The sequence below is a fragment of the Tenrec ecaudatus genome, chromosome 18 (assembly GCF_050624435.1).
Source record: "Tenrec ecaudatus isolate mTenEca1 chromosome 18, mTenEca1.hap1, whole genome shotgun sequence".
In the NCBI taxonomy this organism is placed as follows: Eukaryota; Metazoa; Chordata; class Mammalia; order Afrosoricida; family Tenrecidae; genus Tenrec; species Tenrec ecaudatus.
In genome coordinates, this window is record NC_134547.1 from 29,077,395 (window position 1) to 29,095,283 (window position 17,889).

Here is a 17,889-nt window from a genome sequence, read left to right on the forward strand (position 1 = left end):
ACCTTACAAATCCAGTTAGACCAGAGGATATACACTGGTACAGATAAGAACTGGAAACACAGGGACTCCAGGACAGATGATCCCTTCAGGACCAGTGCTAAGAGTGACAACACCGGGAGGGTGGAGGAAGGGTGGGGTAGAAAGGGGGAACCGATTACAGGGATCTACATACAACCTCCTCCCTGGGGGAGAGACAAGAGAAAAGTGGGTGAAAGGAGATGTCGGACAGTATAAGAGATCACAAAATAATCATTTATAAATTATCAAGGGTTCATAAGGGAGGTGGCAGCGGGGAGGGAGGGGAAAAAATAAGGAGTGGATGCCAGGGGCTTAAGTGTAGAGAAAATGTTTTGAGAATAATGAGAGCAACGAATGTACAAATGTCCTTTACACAATTGATGCATGTATGGATTGTGATAAGAGTTGTACGAGCCTCCAATAAAATGATTTTTAAAAATAATAAAAACAACACTACATACACACAAAAAGAAAGAAAAGTCACAAGCCTGATGTCTCCCTGGCAAAGCGGATACTGATATCATATGAGTGAAGCATGAAGTGAGTGACGGTTGGCCAATAAGCCATGTTCACAAACCTGTCTGGCCTTCAATGAGGTTCATAGTAGTAAAAGTAGAGGCAGGATTATCGTAACTATGTAAGATAGTCACTTCTTGGTAGCTACAGAGCTAACCTTTTGTTTGGTTTTTCTTTCTCAGAATACAGCAGAAACTGCATTGGAATGAAATAACAGCACACATCAAACACACAAGGGCTGGATTTCTTGAGATCTTTCACCTGTTCACCTTCTACCTAAATTGTACCAGAAAGTATAGAATTCACATCTGTGTATATCCAGTTGTACTAACTCAAGAGAATTTTCCAGAAAGAAATCAAATAATCCAAAAAAGGGTAGAAACTTTCCTAGTCACATGGCTCATAAGTAAAAAAGCAAAATTCAAGATTTTTTCCCATGCAAATACAATGTCAACATAATGTTTGAGAAATTTAGAAGGTCTTCTGATGGCCACAACACAGGACGAGGATTCTCAAATGCAGTTTTACACCATTTTCTAAAAAAAGTAGCAAAATCCAATGAAGACATTACCCTGAGATTCGAAATGCCAAGTGGTGCCCAGCTTCTATTAACAACAGCTCTGAAAAGGATCCTATTCCAAGGCCCTTGACAGAATGGAACTCAGAGTCACAGACAAGAGACTGGTGGGTCAGGACCCCAAGACTATGGCCTTAGCCCTCAGGTCTGGAACTGAACTCACCCCACGTTAGAATACTCTGTCACTTGAGATTTGAAAAGGCAGCATTTACCCTGCTAGGAAAGCAGGGGGATAGAAGAAGGGATCCTGGGGATGAGACTGCTCCTGCAATGAATTACAGCTTTGGACCTGTCCTGGGTGGCTGTGCGATGAGATTGACTCCATTCAGTAGGGGAGAAAAAACAAACAAAAGGAACAACTATTGATAAACACAATACTACTAATGAATCTCAAAGGCACGATGCTGAGTGAGGGAGACCAATCTCAAAAGACTGCAGCGTGTATAATTCTCTTATATAACATTCCACTAGTCTGAAGGGGCCAAGCTGAGAGATTTGGGAGATGAAGGGATTATTCTGCATTTCTGATTAAGGTGGTGATTAAACGTATCTATAAGTGTGTTAAAATTCACAGAACTGTACATTTAAAAAGTTAATTTCAAATAGGTTAATTTTAAAAGAAAGTAAAATTTTAAAAAGGAACATTTTCAATGAGGCTACTGACAGAAACAAAAACCAATTTTTAAATTACACTCTACTTTTATTAATAACTAAAGTGTAAAGTAGCACTTTTTAAATGGATCATTTTCTCTACATTTTCCACAAGAGAACACTTATAATTTGGAAACTTCCACTTTCCACTATAAATACACTGATGCGAAGGGAAAGTTACTCAAGAGCGAAGCTGTGACTTCCCTTTATGTGACTGTGGCGAAGAATGGCAGTCTGGGACAATAGCACAAGCTACAGGGCTCGGGCCAAATCCACCACTGCCTCTTTTCATCTGTGAAATCTTACTGGAACTCTGCTACGCTCCCTCGTGTTCACTCTGTCTTCTGTTGAGTTGTCAAACAATGAAGACGATCTGGTCAATGAACCCTAACTTCCTTCCTCTCGGGGCTTTCACAACAGTCAGAGTCAGTCTGGCAAAGAGAACCTGCAAGCCCAGTACCTTCTGCTCCGACAGGGGTTCTGGTACAGGCTCTCTGTCTTTGTTTACTAAGGGACTGGGCTCTTGTTTGGGGGTGCCAACAGCTGATCCAGCAACACTTGAAAGTGCACTGCTGGAATCTTCTTTCTTCTCTTGGTTAGACGTATCCCATCTGGAAGGTTTTCGTGATTCTGCAAGGTAAGTGTCAGAATGAGCCGAGAAAACGGTAGCACAAAAGGCAAGTTCTTTACCACTGCTCTGCTGCAGTCGAGGATACCCGCGCCTACTCCGGGTCAGGCACTGGGCACGGGGCTGGGATGTGGGAAAGCTAAGAGAGAGCCCCGTTTCAAAGAGTGCACACATGGGCCATCACAGCATGAGCCAGCTGCAGAATATGAGGCAGTCTCCTAATGGAGGCGGGTTTCACGATGCATATACTTGAAACCAGACAATCCTCCGCTTCCACTTTCCTGCCAGGCTAAGGCTGAGGTGTAGCCCTGAGAGAGCCCCAACTTACTGTTGGGGTCTTGGTGCTGTTGTATTTTTCTGCTTGATGTTGGGGTTGCTGGCGAGGAGGCTGCTTCTGGGAGTGTCAGGAAGTTGAAGACGGAGTACTTGTCACGTTTCACTCGAGGTAATCCAACTAAGGTTGAACTAGGGGTTGGAAAAACAAAGATGTCATTTTAATGACAACTGCTAGGATAAAATCCACTTCCTATAAAGTTTTCCATCTCAAGTTTTTACCAGCTCTTCTAATTGGCTGAAAAGGTCCCCAACGTTGTTCAGAGGAAATGCCAAAGCAAAGCTCACCACTCTAAGGACTCAGGGGTACTCAACCAAGCCACAGGATTTTTCAGTGGCCTCCTATGCACACAAACGCTGGGCAACGAGTAAGAACAGCCGGCGACGAAGCAATGCTTTGAATTACGATGCTGGCAGAGAACACGGAATACAGCACGGACTGTCAGAGAATGAGCGAATCTACATGGGAAGAAGTACAACAGCCAGGCTGCACCTTAAGAGGGTCCTGAGACTTCCTGTGGACATAGTCTCAGGAAGGCCCAGATCCTGGAGAAGAGCATCATGGTTGGTAGGAAAACCAATGAATGAGACAGACTGGTTCCTAAAAGCAACTGTTATAAATTCTTCACTGCCATGCTTCAATATCTAGGTTGGGGTGTTTGGTTTGGTTTGCTAACAGCAAAGGAGTACAAGTTAAAGTTAACTCCAAACTCACAAGTTCATCTAGAACAGCGGTTCTCAACCTGTGGGTCGTGACCCCTTTTGGGGTCAATCAGCCCTTTCACAGGGGTCGCCTGATTGATGACAGTAGCAAAATGACAGTGACGAAGCAGCAATGAAGAGAACGCTATGGTTGGGGTCCCCACCACATGAGGAACTGTCTGAAAGGGTCGGGGCACGAGGAAGGCGGAGAAGCACTGCTCTAGAAAGCGCGCGCTTGCATGAGTAATGAACCCGGGGGGCGCCGCTGAGCTGCCTCTGCCAAGGCGGGCTCCCCACTTACTTGGGGTAAGGGTCAGGGACGTTAAACCTCTTGCACAGGAGCTTGTCCGGGTGCCATTCAAAGGTGTCTCGGGTGAGCTTCCCGAACTTCTTCATCTTCACAGCCGACTGCTTGTCGCTGGTGTCATTCTGAGGAAACACATTCATGTGGCTCAGCACCTGGATGACCGCTCTGCCACTCTACAGTCCTCACAGCATCTCCCCCAATGACAAGTGCGTTCCTGCACTAATGCTCTTTCGGCAGAGTGCTGGGTAGATGCTGGACTCTGAGTCACACAACTGTTTCTTAGTCTAAGCCATTTGCGAGATTTCCGTGGAGCACTTGGCTATGGAGGAGGTGGGAGGGATGAGAGGACGGCCACAGACCTCTTGGTCTCGGGGGACTTCGACTTGTTCCGAGTCATCTTCGTCCTTGGCGTGCGTGAACCTGGAGGACAGGGTCGAGTGGGAGGACACGTAGAGCAGGGAGGCGCGCGCAAACTCCTCACGCTCGCGGCCCCGCTCCCACTCGGTCATGCCAGAGTCCAGACATCTTTCCAGGGCATCTGCGGTACACAGAATGAGAAACTGCTTCACTCCCAGGAAAAACAAGAGGTTTAAAGGAGCCCCTCCGGAGGATGCCTTTGGCCTCAGGAAACATGAATCCTGTCACTGACAGCTGCCCAGACTTGTCTTTAAGGACACCTCAGGGTGGGGCCGAGTGCTCGGTGGGTTAACATTGGTCTCCCCTTTAAAGCAATGGTCCTCTTTAACAGAGAAAACCCTTTAGGGGATTTCCTTAAGTTTCTTAAGCAGGCAACTTGTTACCACTCCCAACTATAGTAGGTTTTGGCAGAGAAACTCTTATCTCTTGACTTTTCTCTCAATCTCTTTTTTGCCGCTCTTGTTCTTTAACTTCACCAACACGGAGGCTATTTCTCAGCACTGAGCTAAGACACAGTCCATCCAGTGCCCCGCTCTCCAGAGACCTGTTTTTGAAAAACAATGTCACTGGCTACCTGATACCCGCTGCCAGGACCACTAAAAGAACACTGCCTCCTCTCTTCTGGGCCAAGTCAGCATCACAGACCCCCAAGGGAGCTTCCCCTCACTACTGATCCAGCTCCGCTGGCCAACCACCCTGAGGAGTCAGTCAGAGCTCGGGGTTAGGGCTGGAAGAAGAAAGTTGAGAGGACGCTGTGGCCGTGGTGCGGAAGACACCCATTTGCAAGGAGTCAATGGGCTTGACTCAGTGTGAGCCTGGGCCAAAGCAAAGGCCTGAGAGGGGAGAACTGTGATTAACTGGTCAACCAAAGCCAAGAGGCAGCCCCTCGGGGCTCCACGCCATGCGCAGAGCACAGAGCGAAGGCGCCGACAGTGCGGAAGACCGTAACTGAAATGGGAAGCTGCTGTGAGAACAAGAAGGCCGTCCTCCATGCGCCCCCACCCCAGGCACAGGCGAGCCCAGGCTAGCACCCACCGTGGTGACCCTGCTGCATATTTGCTAAGAAAGCTTCATAGCGTTTTTGCTTTTCTGGATCTTTGGCGAAAGGTTTGAAGTTGCTGGCTCTTGTGGTGGCTGTCCTGTCACTCGGTGTCACGTGCCATGAGCAGTGCCCGCCGTCTGAGGAGGAAGACTGGGGCCTGCCACTTGGAACATTCTGGGCCAGGCTCCGGGCCTTGAGCTGAGCCACTTGTAGATCAGTTGCCTGCTTCATTTCTTTGATCCTTTCTTTATCTTTTGGGGACAGGAATTCTAAAACCGATGTCGGTGAACCTACATCGAAGCAAGAGAAAATAAATGCAAATCATGCAAACACAGATGCAAAGCATCCTAAGGTAATTGCATTGCTCTTTCTGTGCACTTTCATGATGACACGTTTATATCATTGGAGGTGAATATTTTCACATTTAGTATTGGATTCATGTTGTATTTGTCTTCACACTATCCCTGTGAACAAGAGCCAAGAAACCATGAGACGCCCATCTTCCAGCTAGTGAAAATGGAGGTTAAGTCTTGAGTATTTACAGCGCTAGAGTGAGGAAGGCCAGATCTGCAGGCTGCAGTAGCCAGGGCCCCACAGCCTTGCAGGCACATGCCAGGCTCACAGCAGTGCCCACCATTGAGCATGGGTTCATGTCGAAGACCTGCGCACCCAGCCTGCCCAGGTACCAGGCCTGGGACTGGAGATGAGGCAGGTGAGGGCCGTTGGACATGGAAGAAGCAGAAAGTCAACACTGGAAGAATGCTCTGAGGGGAGGGCTGGGAAAACGGCAAGGCGATTAAGGGTGACTAGCTGGGTGGGGAGGCGGGGGGCATGAAGCAAGAAATAACCAGTTTATAAGTGGTCCAGAAAGGCTTGGGAGGTCTCAATTAAGAGGTGAGTTTCGAGATAAAACCTGAGTCATGAAAGGGGATTCACATAAAAGTGGGGAAAGAAGCAAAGCCATAGCAAACATCAGGCTCTGGGACGGGATCATCCTTGGCAGGCTTGGGGGCAGAAAGGTGGACTTCGAGGCTGGCCTCGGGGTATGGAAGCAAGTGGCACAAGCTGTGGGTTGAGGGCAGGCAAGTGCTGGCCTGGGGATATAACTTCAGGTGTGAGAGGTAGTGGAGGGCCTGCAGAGGGGCGCAACATAACAGGCTCCACCTGGCTGCTGTCACGGGAGTGGACTGCATAGGGCAAGGAGGCTGCTGCCATGGTTGTTGAGAGGAGGAGGAGGGGAAGCCAGGGAAAGGCAGAGAAGTGCATGGGGTCCGCCAAGCAGTCAATCACTGAGGTAGGAAGACCTCGGTGATTGAGCCAATCTAGGCGAGGGAGTGGGGAGCCCGGCGTTCTGTGTGTGACTTTGTATTTGACATATTTCCTAGGATCCCAAGGGGCAGGCACAGCATGAGCCCCTCAGGTCCACCCCCTCATAGGGGGTTTCATGCCAGACCCGACAGGGGCTCTGTCACATTGCTTCTTCTTTTTGGCTCCCAGAAGTCCTCTGGCACCTTTCTCCATGGAGGGAAAGAAAGCATCGAAAGTGAGGGTACAAAGGTCCCTGGTCTTAACCACAGACAGAGGGAAAATGTCACAGGTGGGACGAAAGAACAGGTGTCCACATGCATGCACGCACATGTGTGCCCTACTCCCCCGGACAATTTCATGCCCATAATTTAGGATTATTCTGTTAAAAATGTCAAGGGGAACACACCAACTTCCCATTTTGATTTTGTTAACATGAATTCACTTTGAAGAACTGATTTGGCTTTTCCCCAAGGCTCATACCTTGAATAGGTGTCTCGCCTAGCAAGTGCCCTCGCTTGGTGGCATTCAGTTGGTGTCTACTCTGTGCTCCTGGGCTACACACAGCCTGCCCAGAGGACTCTGATAGCACTTGCCGCAAGCGGGAGTTTTCTGAGGTTGCAGACACCTCGGGTCTGAAGTAATGCACAGGCCGGTAGTCTCTTGGCAGCTCAGGGGGTGGATAAATCTTCAGAAAACAAACAGAAAAGACAGGGTAAGGAAGGTCATGTTTGTTCTCTGAGGAAAGGAGGAGCTGTCCTACAAAAGCATTGTTGGGAAAGCATGCCCCATCCACCCTCCAGCCCTCATCTTGTCCCTGCAGACGACGTGTGTGGGAACACAATGAGCCCCTCAAGCATGCCTAAATGCCATTCGGACATGGCGGAAGGGGAAGAGCAGGCTCCTTCAGGTGAGGTAGGGGTGGGATGGGGGTGCGGGGGTGGTTAGGGCGGAGGAAGTACCACCTCCAGAAATGCACAGACCCGGAGGAGGGATGGGCTGGGAAATAATCGCTTCAGATTCGGGCCTTTTTGTTTAATAAAGGTGTTTACGATTTTACAGCAACCCTTTCTGACTTATCCTCATTTACCTATTACACAATCTTTGCCAATGCAACTTTTTGCAGACACACAGTCATTGGCTGTGTAACCCCACACTGACAGTGTTATAGAGCCCCTCCCTTTCCTCCTCCCACCTGTCCCTGGTAACCACTAATAGCATTTGTTCTCTATACATTTGCTTTTTTTCTTGTCATTTTATATAAAGGAAGTTATGCAGTATTTGTCCTTTGGTGATTAACTTCTCTCGGCCCCAACACCTGACCCAAGATAATTCATTTCTAAATGCAGACTGAACTGAACTTGAAATATACTTGGGAAATTCAAGTATTTTCAGTACTGACAGGCATTCATGATGGCAGAACAAATTAGGTTTTAAAAGAAGTATTTGCAAAAAATTTTTTAAAAAGAAGTATTTGTTATTTTTAATTACTGTGGAAAGACCTCATCAGGGACTAGAGTGGTCCTCCCTGCCCCTGCCCTGCAAACCCTTCTGATGGAGAGTCCGGATTCCTGTTTGCCTCACTCCCAGGACTCGGGAACCAGCGAGGCCCTGAGGCCCCCAGGCTGTGGCTCTCAGACCCGGCTGTTCCCTAGACTCAGCAAGGAGTCTAGGTGCTGAGTCCCCTCCCCTAGATGCCCAGGCTGATGAAACTTCTCCAGGGCCCTGGTGGTTGTGATGTGTAACCTGGGCTGAGGACCTGGTACTTGGGAAGGCCCATGAACAGAACAGTATTGTTACCACTGAGACACTGGATCAACTCAGCTTGTCCCTACCTGGGCACAGAAAGGGGTGCGGGGGCACAGATACCCCCAGCGTCCAGATCCTCTATATTTCCTTTCACTAAAAATAATTATTGTCTCTCTTCTGCCTAACTCTTCCTAGCCTGACTGACCACCTTCTTTGAAACACCTGGAGCCCCATGTCGGCCAGCAAATGCTCATGTTACCAAGACGGAAAGCCCCAGAGGAGCACCGCAGGAGAGGGTGTGCACGCAAGTCTTCTTGAGTGTTCGATCAGACCCACCGCCAGCCCCCATGCTGACCCACTGTGCTGCTTTGCTGTGTGAGCCAGCAGCTCAGCCTGAACTGGAAAGGCCAGCTGGGCACAGCCCTCCTGCGAACCACTCATACTGAGCCAGGGAGGCGCCTCCCCAAGCCCCAGGACTATTGCTTCATCTACAGCATCTAAGGCTGGCAGGCTGCTATGGTGATGAACAAAGGGCCTTGGTGGTGCAGCAAACTAAGTGCTGGAATACTACCCAGGCTCAGCAGTTTGAGTTCACCAACCACTCCTCAGGCTGTCTGCTCTTGTAATGAGGAACAGCCTTGGAAATCCACAGAGGCAGTTGTACCCTGTCCCACAGGTTCGCTGTGAGTCAGAATCGATTAGATGGCAGGGAGAGGTTGGATGATGATAAACATGTTTCAGCAGCACTTCCTCACTAAAATGGACTTGGGAAGAAAGCCCTAGTGATCTACTTCCTAAAATCGCCCAGTGAGAACCTTATGGATCCCACGTCTGATCCAGAACCCCCCATGGGGAAGTGTAGGACCAGGTAGCATTTCATTAAGTTCTGCATGGTTCAGAGTAAGGCAGAGCCAAGTCAACAGCAGTTATACACACCGATGCCCTCGCTGCCCTGAGACCCTCCCACCCTCGCAGGCTGGGGGTACTGGACAAACAGGATGTGGTCCCTGTATCCCTAAGCCCCAGAGTCAATGAGCGCTCTGAAGCTCTTACAAACCACGCTCCCACTCCACAATGTCACAAAACCCACGCTATCCTTGCACGGTGTTTAGCTTTCTAGTAATTACAGCCACTTTTACTACGCTCCTGATGCTGCTCTAATTATTTTAATTATTTCATTATTGAGTCTTCCCACACTATTCCAAGTGGGTACCTTTCATATTCCCAGTTCACAGACGAGGAAGCTGATCCCAGTGAGGGGCGGGAGCATGGCCAGGTCACCCTTGGGGAGCAAGCTGGAGGCCCAGGCAGCCTGGTGCTCGGGCCAATGCACTTAAGCATCAAGAGAGGCTGTCCCTACCACATGCATTAAAACACAACTAAATAAAACAAAGCCCTGGAACATGTCCTTTTCTGGGCTCCCCGGCACCCGAGTAACGAGCCTCCCCTTAGAGGTGCTTCACGAACACAATGCAGAAAGTTGATTCAAGTGGAGGATGGTTTGCAAAAGGCATGTCAACGAGGGGAAGGTGACTCCAGAAGACACAGGTGTGGCAGCTGTGCCGGGAGCCTGCACACTCCAGGAGGAGCACCTGCCAGGCTGACGCCATTCGGCGCAAGAGGTTTGCACACACGGCCGTAAGCAAATCTGATGACCTCAAAGTGACCTGGAACGTGCGGCTCCCAGGGCTCTCCACAGCCCGGGAGCCACACCAGCCTGCGAGCTGTCAACTTTTTACACCTTTCTTAAATTGCCACTGCCCCGAGAACTATAGCCATTTCATTTTTATACTGGTTTCTAATGTGTGTTTTGCTTGCTAAAATAAGGGCTCACTTGATGTTGGGATATAAAAGATGAGCAGTTTGGGGTTTGGCTGCGAAGTGGCTGCCTACTGACCTGGCTAAGGTCAACAGTGTTTTCCTGGGCCCGGACCAGTCATTAGGCTGTTGCTTGGTGTACTTTCTATAATAACATGGATGGTATAGCAGCAAACATGTGAAGCACTAAACCACTCAAGGAAAAAGGGGGGAAGGAAATAAAAGGTTTTCTTACTTTCTTAGAAGATAAAGATTTAGATGACAAGGAAAATCCATCCACGATTTTTCCAATGTATCGAAGGTCTCTCTCTGATTCTACAAAAGGATAACACTGATTAATTCTCCAGGCAGAGCAGATTAGAGGAAGGCAGAACACATCGAAGGCTTATCTCCCAGAGCCTAAGTCCTGTGTACCAGCATGACATCACTGAGAAAGCGCAGAAGGGGAGGCCCCACCCCTCAATGACTCAGGGACCCACCCTCAGGGCTCATTAGGCTGTCCTCACTGATCTGAGAACTAGTACTTTCAGTTGTCTTAAGCTAAGGCAATAAAAAGTATACTCTATGTGGGCAAAGGGCAGGTACAGAATATACAGGGATCACCATGGCTATGACGTCAGGAGCCCTGTGGGTGGAGCAACCTTCAGAAACCCTGCCCGGGTTCTACGGGTGCAGGATTACCTTTCTGGCTTTTGTATTGCTTGGGCGCTGTCCAGCCATAGAGCCCATCTCCGGGCTCCTCGTCCTTCAGGACCGTGTCGTACTTGGACAGGGTTTCTGTGGCATAGATATCGTCATCTTCCTCTTCCAGGGCCCCGACACCAAAAGCCTTCAGAAAACAAGGTGTCACACAGAGCAATGACCCTGAAGCAACCACGAGAGGAGCCACAGATAAACGCTCAAGTCTCTTAGAAAGTAACGACTACACGGCATGCCCCACGCCCAGCCCTGGAGCTGGCCTCCAGCCCGGTGGCAGGCTCAGGTCTCAGCACAGGAAGAAGAGTGGGGTGTCCACGTAAGCAGTGTATGAATGCAGGGGCAGCAGACAGGCGGCCTCTGGAAGGAGCGACGCAGAAAAGTTCATCTATGTCTCAGCGTTGCCCGGGCCGGTGCTGCGGCCAAGGCCTGATGGCCACTGCTCGTCTGATGGTCCCTGTAAGAATTTTAGATCTATGGAGAATGGCCTCCAATTACATTTGTTAAAAGGGTTGGGGGGAAAAACACATACTGGAAAGAAGAGGTAATAACAAAATGACAAAGTTACCATCTTCTAAATGCACTTTCAGAAAAACAATGAATAACACATAACCACACACCCCCAGTCAGGGGAAGATCAACAGAAACCAGAGGGAAGGGACATGGCAGTTGGCGTGAGATTGAAAATAATTAACAATCTACAATCTATCAGGAGGTCACGAGGGTTGGGTGGGTCGGGGGAGAGAGAAAAAAGGAAGAGCTGATCCCAAGGGCTCAATGGAAAGTAAATGTCTAGAAAAGAACAATGGAATATATGTACGAATATGTCAAATACAATTGTCAAATACAATCGATGTATGGTCTGTAACAAGAGTTGTAAGAGCCCCAATAAAATGAAAACAAAGAAAAACAAACAAAACACCCTCTGGGTGGATTGGAGGGGATGTGGCATCAGCAAAAGCTCTCCCTCGTTCCAAGGCTCATGAGCGAACACTAAACCTGTGCTCCCAGCATCGGGCACGCAGCACTAGGAGAGGGTGCGAGGCAGAAGTCGAGGCAGACAGTCACCTGACAGCATGTCACTGGTCTCAGGCATACACCACTGAAAGCTGGGAAGTGCGTGCTGTATAATAAAAGCACTCCCAGCCTCCACTTGGTCTAGGAACGAAGAGTGGGCAAGGAACACTGACAGTGCCGGGGCTACCAAAAGAACAAAGTCTGCCATGGAGGAAGGGCAGTCAGAATGCTCCTGGGAAGTGAGGGTGGGCGAGGCTGGACATGTTATTGGGAGAGGCCAGTCGTCAAGAAGGTTAAGTCCACGGTCATGAAAAAAGAAGGCGGCCCTCAACAAGATGGGTGGCCCCGTGGGGATAACCACGTGAGGGTGGCACAGGACCAGCCTGTGTTTTGGTCCCTACAATGATGCCCAACACCAGCACGCAGTCAGGAGAGCACAGGCATTTGGCAGTAGTTTCACCTTTATAAAACGACAGCTTTACCTGGCCAGAAATTCCCAACTTTCTTCCTTTACTCAGCCCAGCATCTCCCAAGAGATGGCTGGCCCTCTCAGATCCCGCACTGAAAAGGTTAAAATGTTCTCCAGAAACTCCAAACAGTGCCTGGTGGGGATCCAGGCCTTTGTAAGCCAGTCCGTGAACGTTATCTTTCGGTGTAAAATCCACAGGTGTGACGTCTTTGGGTGCAAAGGTGGCATTTTCGGGCAGGTAGTCATCATCTTCCTCCTGTTTCAAATGTTGAAAGGAGGACTACGGTGAGTCACGTGTGGTCTAAAGCAAACGTGGGAGCTGCTATTTAAAATGCAGGGATTCATTACATCCAGGAAAACGAGCAGGCTTCCACTTATACTGTCACAGAGAACTAAAGCACGCCCCCGGGAAAATGCCACATGCACACACGGGCCCACTTCCAGATCAGTACGGTGCTGGCCTCCTGTGCACACATCACATGCCTGGGAGGGAGCGCAGTGGGTCACTGGGACGGGATGGGACTGGTTGCTAAAACAGCTCCCAACCCCCAATCCCTCCAACACCAAGTGCGCCCAGATGGAAGGTGGGTAGGCTGCACTGTACCTCAGATTCTTCCGAATGCCCTGGGGGTAATGCACAGCCATAGATTTTGACTCCAGGATCTGTGGGAGACATTCCAAACCCATTAGTCACAAGGGATTGAAATGGAGACCAAAAACCAAACCAAACTCCCTGCTACGAGCTAACTCTGACACAAAGACCTGCCCTTGTGAGTTTCTAAGGCTGTTACTCTCGAGGAGTCGAAGGTCTCGTCCTTCTCCCTCGGGGCAGCCAGAGGGTTCTAACTGCCGACCATGTGTAGCCCATTCCACCACCAGGCTCCAACTCAACCTCCTGGCACTCCCGCTGCACTTGGCGAAGGTGCGACAGCTTTGGGGTCGGAGGGGGATCACTCCAGACTATTGGCCGCCAGTCTACTCTCCTCTCACTGCTCAAGCCCCCTGAAGGCCCGAAGGGAAGGACCACTGCCCTCAAAGACCAAGGACAACAAATACACAGGAATCGATGGCTCTCGCACCCTGCCGACACAGCACACATGAAAGAAGACGGTGCTGCTGACAGGGGTGGGGGTGGGGTGGGGGATGAGGACTCGAGAGCCTGCTGATGCGACTCCAAGAGCATGAAGCTCCTGGAAAGCGACAGTGAGTTACCGATAAAAAGCCTTGAAAGCCAGGCTCCCCTGCTGACCCAGCAATTTGGTGTCTAGACACATGCGGCCCTTCCAAGGTATCCTGCAGGAGGAGTGCCCACCATGACACTTACCAGATTTCTGCTGGCGTGGTTTCCTCTTTACTCGGGGGCCAACTCCTTGTCCTTCCTTCCACCCCATTTTCCGCAGCAATTCAAAACCAACAGACAATCTAGGATGGCAGAGCATTAAAAATGAACTTCTTGGTACAACCTTAGAGAACAGTAAGACATGACCAACTCTTGAATCCCAGCTCACACAACTGCCCTGACTGAGACCCCTCTCTCACCTATCAGAACCGAGAGACTCTGCCACTGCAGCCTTGAAGGCTGCACACCTAACCAGGGGGCGTCACTCAGACACCCGCCTTTTGAATGGAGCACACACAGACTCCAGGCAGTTTCTCAAGCCTGTGGAGTGTGGAGAGCCGCCACCAAGAGTGTGGAGAGCCGCCACGTCGGGCCACACACTGACGCACAGACTGGCTGCTTTGCAGAATGAAAGAAGGTTGAATAAGCCAGGTAAGCTAGTGTCCACAAGGCTGTGAGAGAGAAGGCAGCAAGACAGATGCCCAGCTCCTGAAAGGGGGCCACCTCTCTGAGCCCCAGCAGCATGGCCCGTGACAGGAGCACTTGAGTTCCACCACGCAGACCAACACCCATGCCAGCGCCCCCTCACCCACTCAAGCCGGCCTACGAAGTGTTCTCTTCCTTCTAACCGGATGGCCCCTAAGAAAGCTAATCACGCAGAGCCGGGATGGAGGCCCAGAACAGAAAGAAAGGCCAGAATTGAATTCTTCTCACTTTGCGGGTGCTATGAGGTCATCGAGCAGAGTGGCTCCAGGAATCGGGGCCGTGGCTGCTGCCAACTGCCTGGCCTTCTCGCGTATCCGGTCTTTGGTTTTGGAAGCAAAGTCGTCTGTGGTAACAATCGCTTTGGGTGCTATCCCAAATTCACTGAGATCCTGTAAAAAAAATCCAGACTTCCTCACAGTCCCCTGGGAACACCATCACATCACGCTCCTTGCCTTTTTCAAAAAGACGTTACAATGACAAGCGTGGTTAAAGCTCAGAGGCGCAGCTGCCTTCGCTGCAGGACTTGACGCTGCTCCCTCACAGAAGGGAAGGTCAGTGGTGAGGGCAGACCATGCCGTCGGCGGCTTAGTGGGGCCACAGGCACACAAGTGAGGGCCAAGTCCTTTGTGACCACTGTTCAGAGATGAGTGTAACAGGCGCCAGTGTTCCAGCCAGCCCTGTGAGAATATGTGTGAGGGCGAGCCTGCTGGCCAGGGCTTTTGGGTGGATGGGAGCCGAGGTGGTGGCTGCCTAACCGTGCCCTCTCACCTCACAGGACCCTCCTGCTGTCCAGAAGTTGCCTTCTACTCAGCGCCCTGCGCTTCCCCAGCGGTGGGCCCACCGGTGTTAGGCCAGGGAAGAGGCAGGAAGGACTCCTTTCTTAACAAGCCTCCTGTTCTGAGCCCATTCCTCTTTCAGGAGCAACTGGAACTGGGCGTGGGAAACAATGTTCCAGGCAGATGTGAGGGAAAGCACCCTGGTGGGACTTGTGTGAAAGATGTCTCTGCGCTCAAGAAGAAAGAGTCTTGCCCTGGACCTTGCCCTGGCTGTGCCAGAAGGCGCTAGTGCGTGAGGAGGACATGGGGCCACACAGAGGCTGACTAAGGGCCGAGGGCCTGGTACTTCACTGACACCTGGACCTCGTGTCTGTAAGAGAAGCCTCCACACAGATGGACCCTTATGCTGGACAAAATCAGACAGGAGCCTACCTTTCTTCTTACCGGAAGCTCAAAGCACCCGACAGAAGTACCTTCTGAGTCTTCACCACAAATGACTACATCACTGGGCACTGCGGTAACCGAGGTTAAATTTGAACACCAAATGAGCTGCATCTCCCAGGCTGATGGGCGCACTTCAGAAACCCTCGCACCTTCCTCTTCCCCGTAGGAAGTGGGTGCTCGGCGCCCCTCTAACAATGTGCCCCAGACACCTGCAGGTGGCTTCCTGTGACTCCCTCCAGTCTAGCCACTCACTGCTCCTTACACTGCAGCTACTGGCAACGGCTCAAAACCCCGGCCGGCTACTGCCCATGTGGGGCCATCTGGTGACTTTTCAAGTATCTTGGCCCAGTCCTGGCTTTCTCCTGACACATCAGACTTTACAAACAGGCCCAGCATAAAATGCTGCTCCAGTGAGCAGGAATCTGTTCACATGTAGGACAGTCTAATACACGCACCTCCAAAATCAAGCCTTAATACCAAGAGGAAACCGCACATGGGACTTTCTGAGGAGGGAGCAGGGGACAGCCCAGCCAGCCCACCGGCGACGAGGCAATTTCAGTGCCACACACCCACCTCTTCATCCATAAAATCTTCAGGACCAAGAACAGACTTGTCTGCTCGGTTCTGTCGTGAAGAAATGAAGGCAGAAGGCGTCCATCCTTGAAAGACAAGAGTTTAGAACTTCAGGTAGTGTTCTGGTTTACAATGACATGTCACACTGCATGCACAGACTTACAACTACAAACTGTACTTACTTTCTGCAACTTCTTCCTGGCAAGCACCACCTGACTCAGTCAGTTCACCTTCTGCTCATAACTGAGAGAGCCTTTTTCTTCCAGTTAAAGCCATTAAAAGGCACGGCATATTCAAGTGTGTCCCACCTGCACCACTACTGAGGGGACTAAGATCGCTCTACTCTCAGCTGTAGCGTACCCTCAAGGGAACAGTCTTTAACCAATCTACTGCCAACAATGAAAAAAAGGAGGGGGATATTCCCACAGGATAACTGATGACCTGCTCTTGAAGCAAATGTTCTCAAGCACAGTACTTTACACATTATGGGACTTAATTCAGGGCATGGTGGGAACACTTTCATTGCCTTCCGAGACGAGCCCCTGGAGCCAGCAGCCCTGGCGTCAGGCCGGCTATCCCTCCCACACACAGCTTCTCCTTCCAACGTGGCTCCTCAGTCACAGCACAGCTGTGACACCTGCCCGCCTTGTCACTGAGTCATGCAGAAACCAATGCACAGTCAATGACTGAATGAATGACTGTGGGGAGCACTGGGTGTGCAGCAAGACACACCAGGAAATGGAAGTCATTAACCAGCTGAGTCACCCGGTTGGAGCCTATTGATTTAAAAGGCAGTGGAAGAAAACTCTTACACTCGTCATCAATAAACCACACACAGCTTCGCTCTGGAAACATTCCAAGTATTCAAAGAGCACACGCAGACAGCACGGTGTTTAAAGCGAACATTTAAACAAAGAGCGGGCCCACAGCGGCCCTTCCTGGGAAAGCCTTACCTTCTTTCGAGCCGACTGTATTGAAATACCCAGCCGAGAAACCACCGCTGAAGGCCCCATGGAATCGCTTGTACCTTCCTTTCTCATCTCTGACAGTCTGCTCCTGAAGAGGGACCGGTTTCTTCGGTCTTTCGCCTAAAAAGAATGTTTTGAATGAGAGAAGGAAGGGGAAGGCAGGTTAGAACACATTTAGGGGACATGTCATTTTTTAACCATAATTTTTCACTTTTTGGAACGTCAGCTCGAACAATTAGGCCTATACGTTAGTAGCTTATAGGCATTAAAAAGAACATATGTTACCAAGTGTTGTTACAGTGCTAAGATAATGAGAAGCATTCCTTATTTATGGTAAAGACAGTTTTAGCAAAACTGGCCTCCGTTGGAGGAGGGGCAGTGGGATGGGGTAAGGTGTCGGACAGATGGAGTTGAAATCTGGTCATGAAGAAGGTGCGATGCTAGGGTGGCGGGTGACAGATAGAAGAGAAGTCTGAGAGAGCAATGTCGTACTATCTCTTCCAGCAACACCGAGCATCGCCTGGCTTTCTAATCCCATAGTGTTTCAGCTTCGCCCTAAAACTGATTGCGGTGATGATTACAGAACTCTTTTCATATGATTGAACTACTGATTGAATGACATATGAATTGTATGCCAATAAAACTGTTTTTAAAAAAAGTTGCCGTTTCGGAAACCCGCAGGGGCAGTTCTACCGTTTTGGAGGGTCACAATGAGCTGGCATCCACTCAACAGCAGTGAGCTAGTTTAAAAACCCCTTAGATTTAAAGTTTTAGGTGCTGTCCTACGAATCACTGCCTAATTGATATTAACTGCAATTCAATATTCTGAATTTATTTAAAGTGACAAGGAATCACGGCATCATTTTCAAAAGTTCACAGCATAAAGTGAGTTATATGACAAGTTACTATGCGGAGGTTGAGTCACAGTGCCCTGGACTTTAACGTCAACTCCGAGGTGCTGGTCACTTTAAACTCACTACACGCCTCCATGGCTCCAGCTGGAAAATGGGGGCGGCACAGGTAGGAACAGCCATTCCCCAGGGCTGTTAGGCACATGC

At 50.0% G+C, this 17,889-nt stretch overlaps 1 protein-coding gene across 2 annotated transcripts in view; it reads right to left on the reverse strand.

Annotated features, from left to right (window-relative positions):
* The window catches only part of GPATCH1 (G-patch domain containing 1), a 59,389-nt gene that overhangs the window by 24,571 nt on the left and 16,929 nt on the right, over positions 1 to 17,889 (reverse strand). For both annotated transcript variants that reach the window (XM_075536831.1, XM_075536832.1), the window contains exons 2-15: positions 16,817 to 16,951; positions 15,864 to 15,949; positions 14,299 to 14,459; positions 13,570 to 13,667; positions 12,850 to 12,908; positions 12,259 to 12,501; positions 10,745 to 10,892; positions 10,299 to 10,378; positions 6,980 to 7,184; positions 5,185 to 5,481; positions 4,092 to 4,270; positions 3,727 to 3,854; positions 2,719 to 2,855; positions 2,223 to 2,392 (exon numbers count right to left, since the gene is read on the reverse strand). In XM_075536831.1, coding sequence (XP_075392946.1) covers positions 2,223 to 2,392; positions 2,719 to 2,855; positions 3,727 to 3,854; positions 4,092 to 4,270; positions 5,185 to 5,481; positions 6,980 to 7,184; positions 10,299 to 10,378; positions 10,745 to 10,892; positions 12,259 to 12,501; positions 12,850 to 12,908; positions 13,570 to 13,667; positions 14,299 to 14,459; positions 15,864 to 15,949; positions 16,817 to 16,951 — 2,126 coding nt within the window. The remainder of the gene's footprint in view (positions 1 to 2,222; positions 2,393 to 2,718; positions 2,856 to 3,726; positions 3,855 to 4,091; positions 4,271 to 5,184; positions 5,482 to 6,979; positions 7,185 to 10,298; positions 10,379 to 10,744; positions 10,893 to 12,258; positions 12,502 to 12,849; positions 12,909 to 13,569; positions 13,668 to 14,298; positions 14,460 to 15,863; positions 15,950 to 16,816; positions 16,952 to 17,889) is intronic.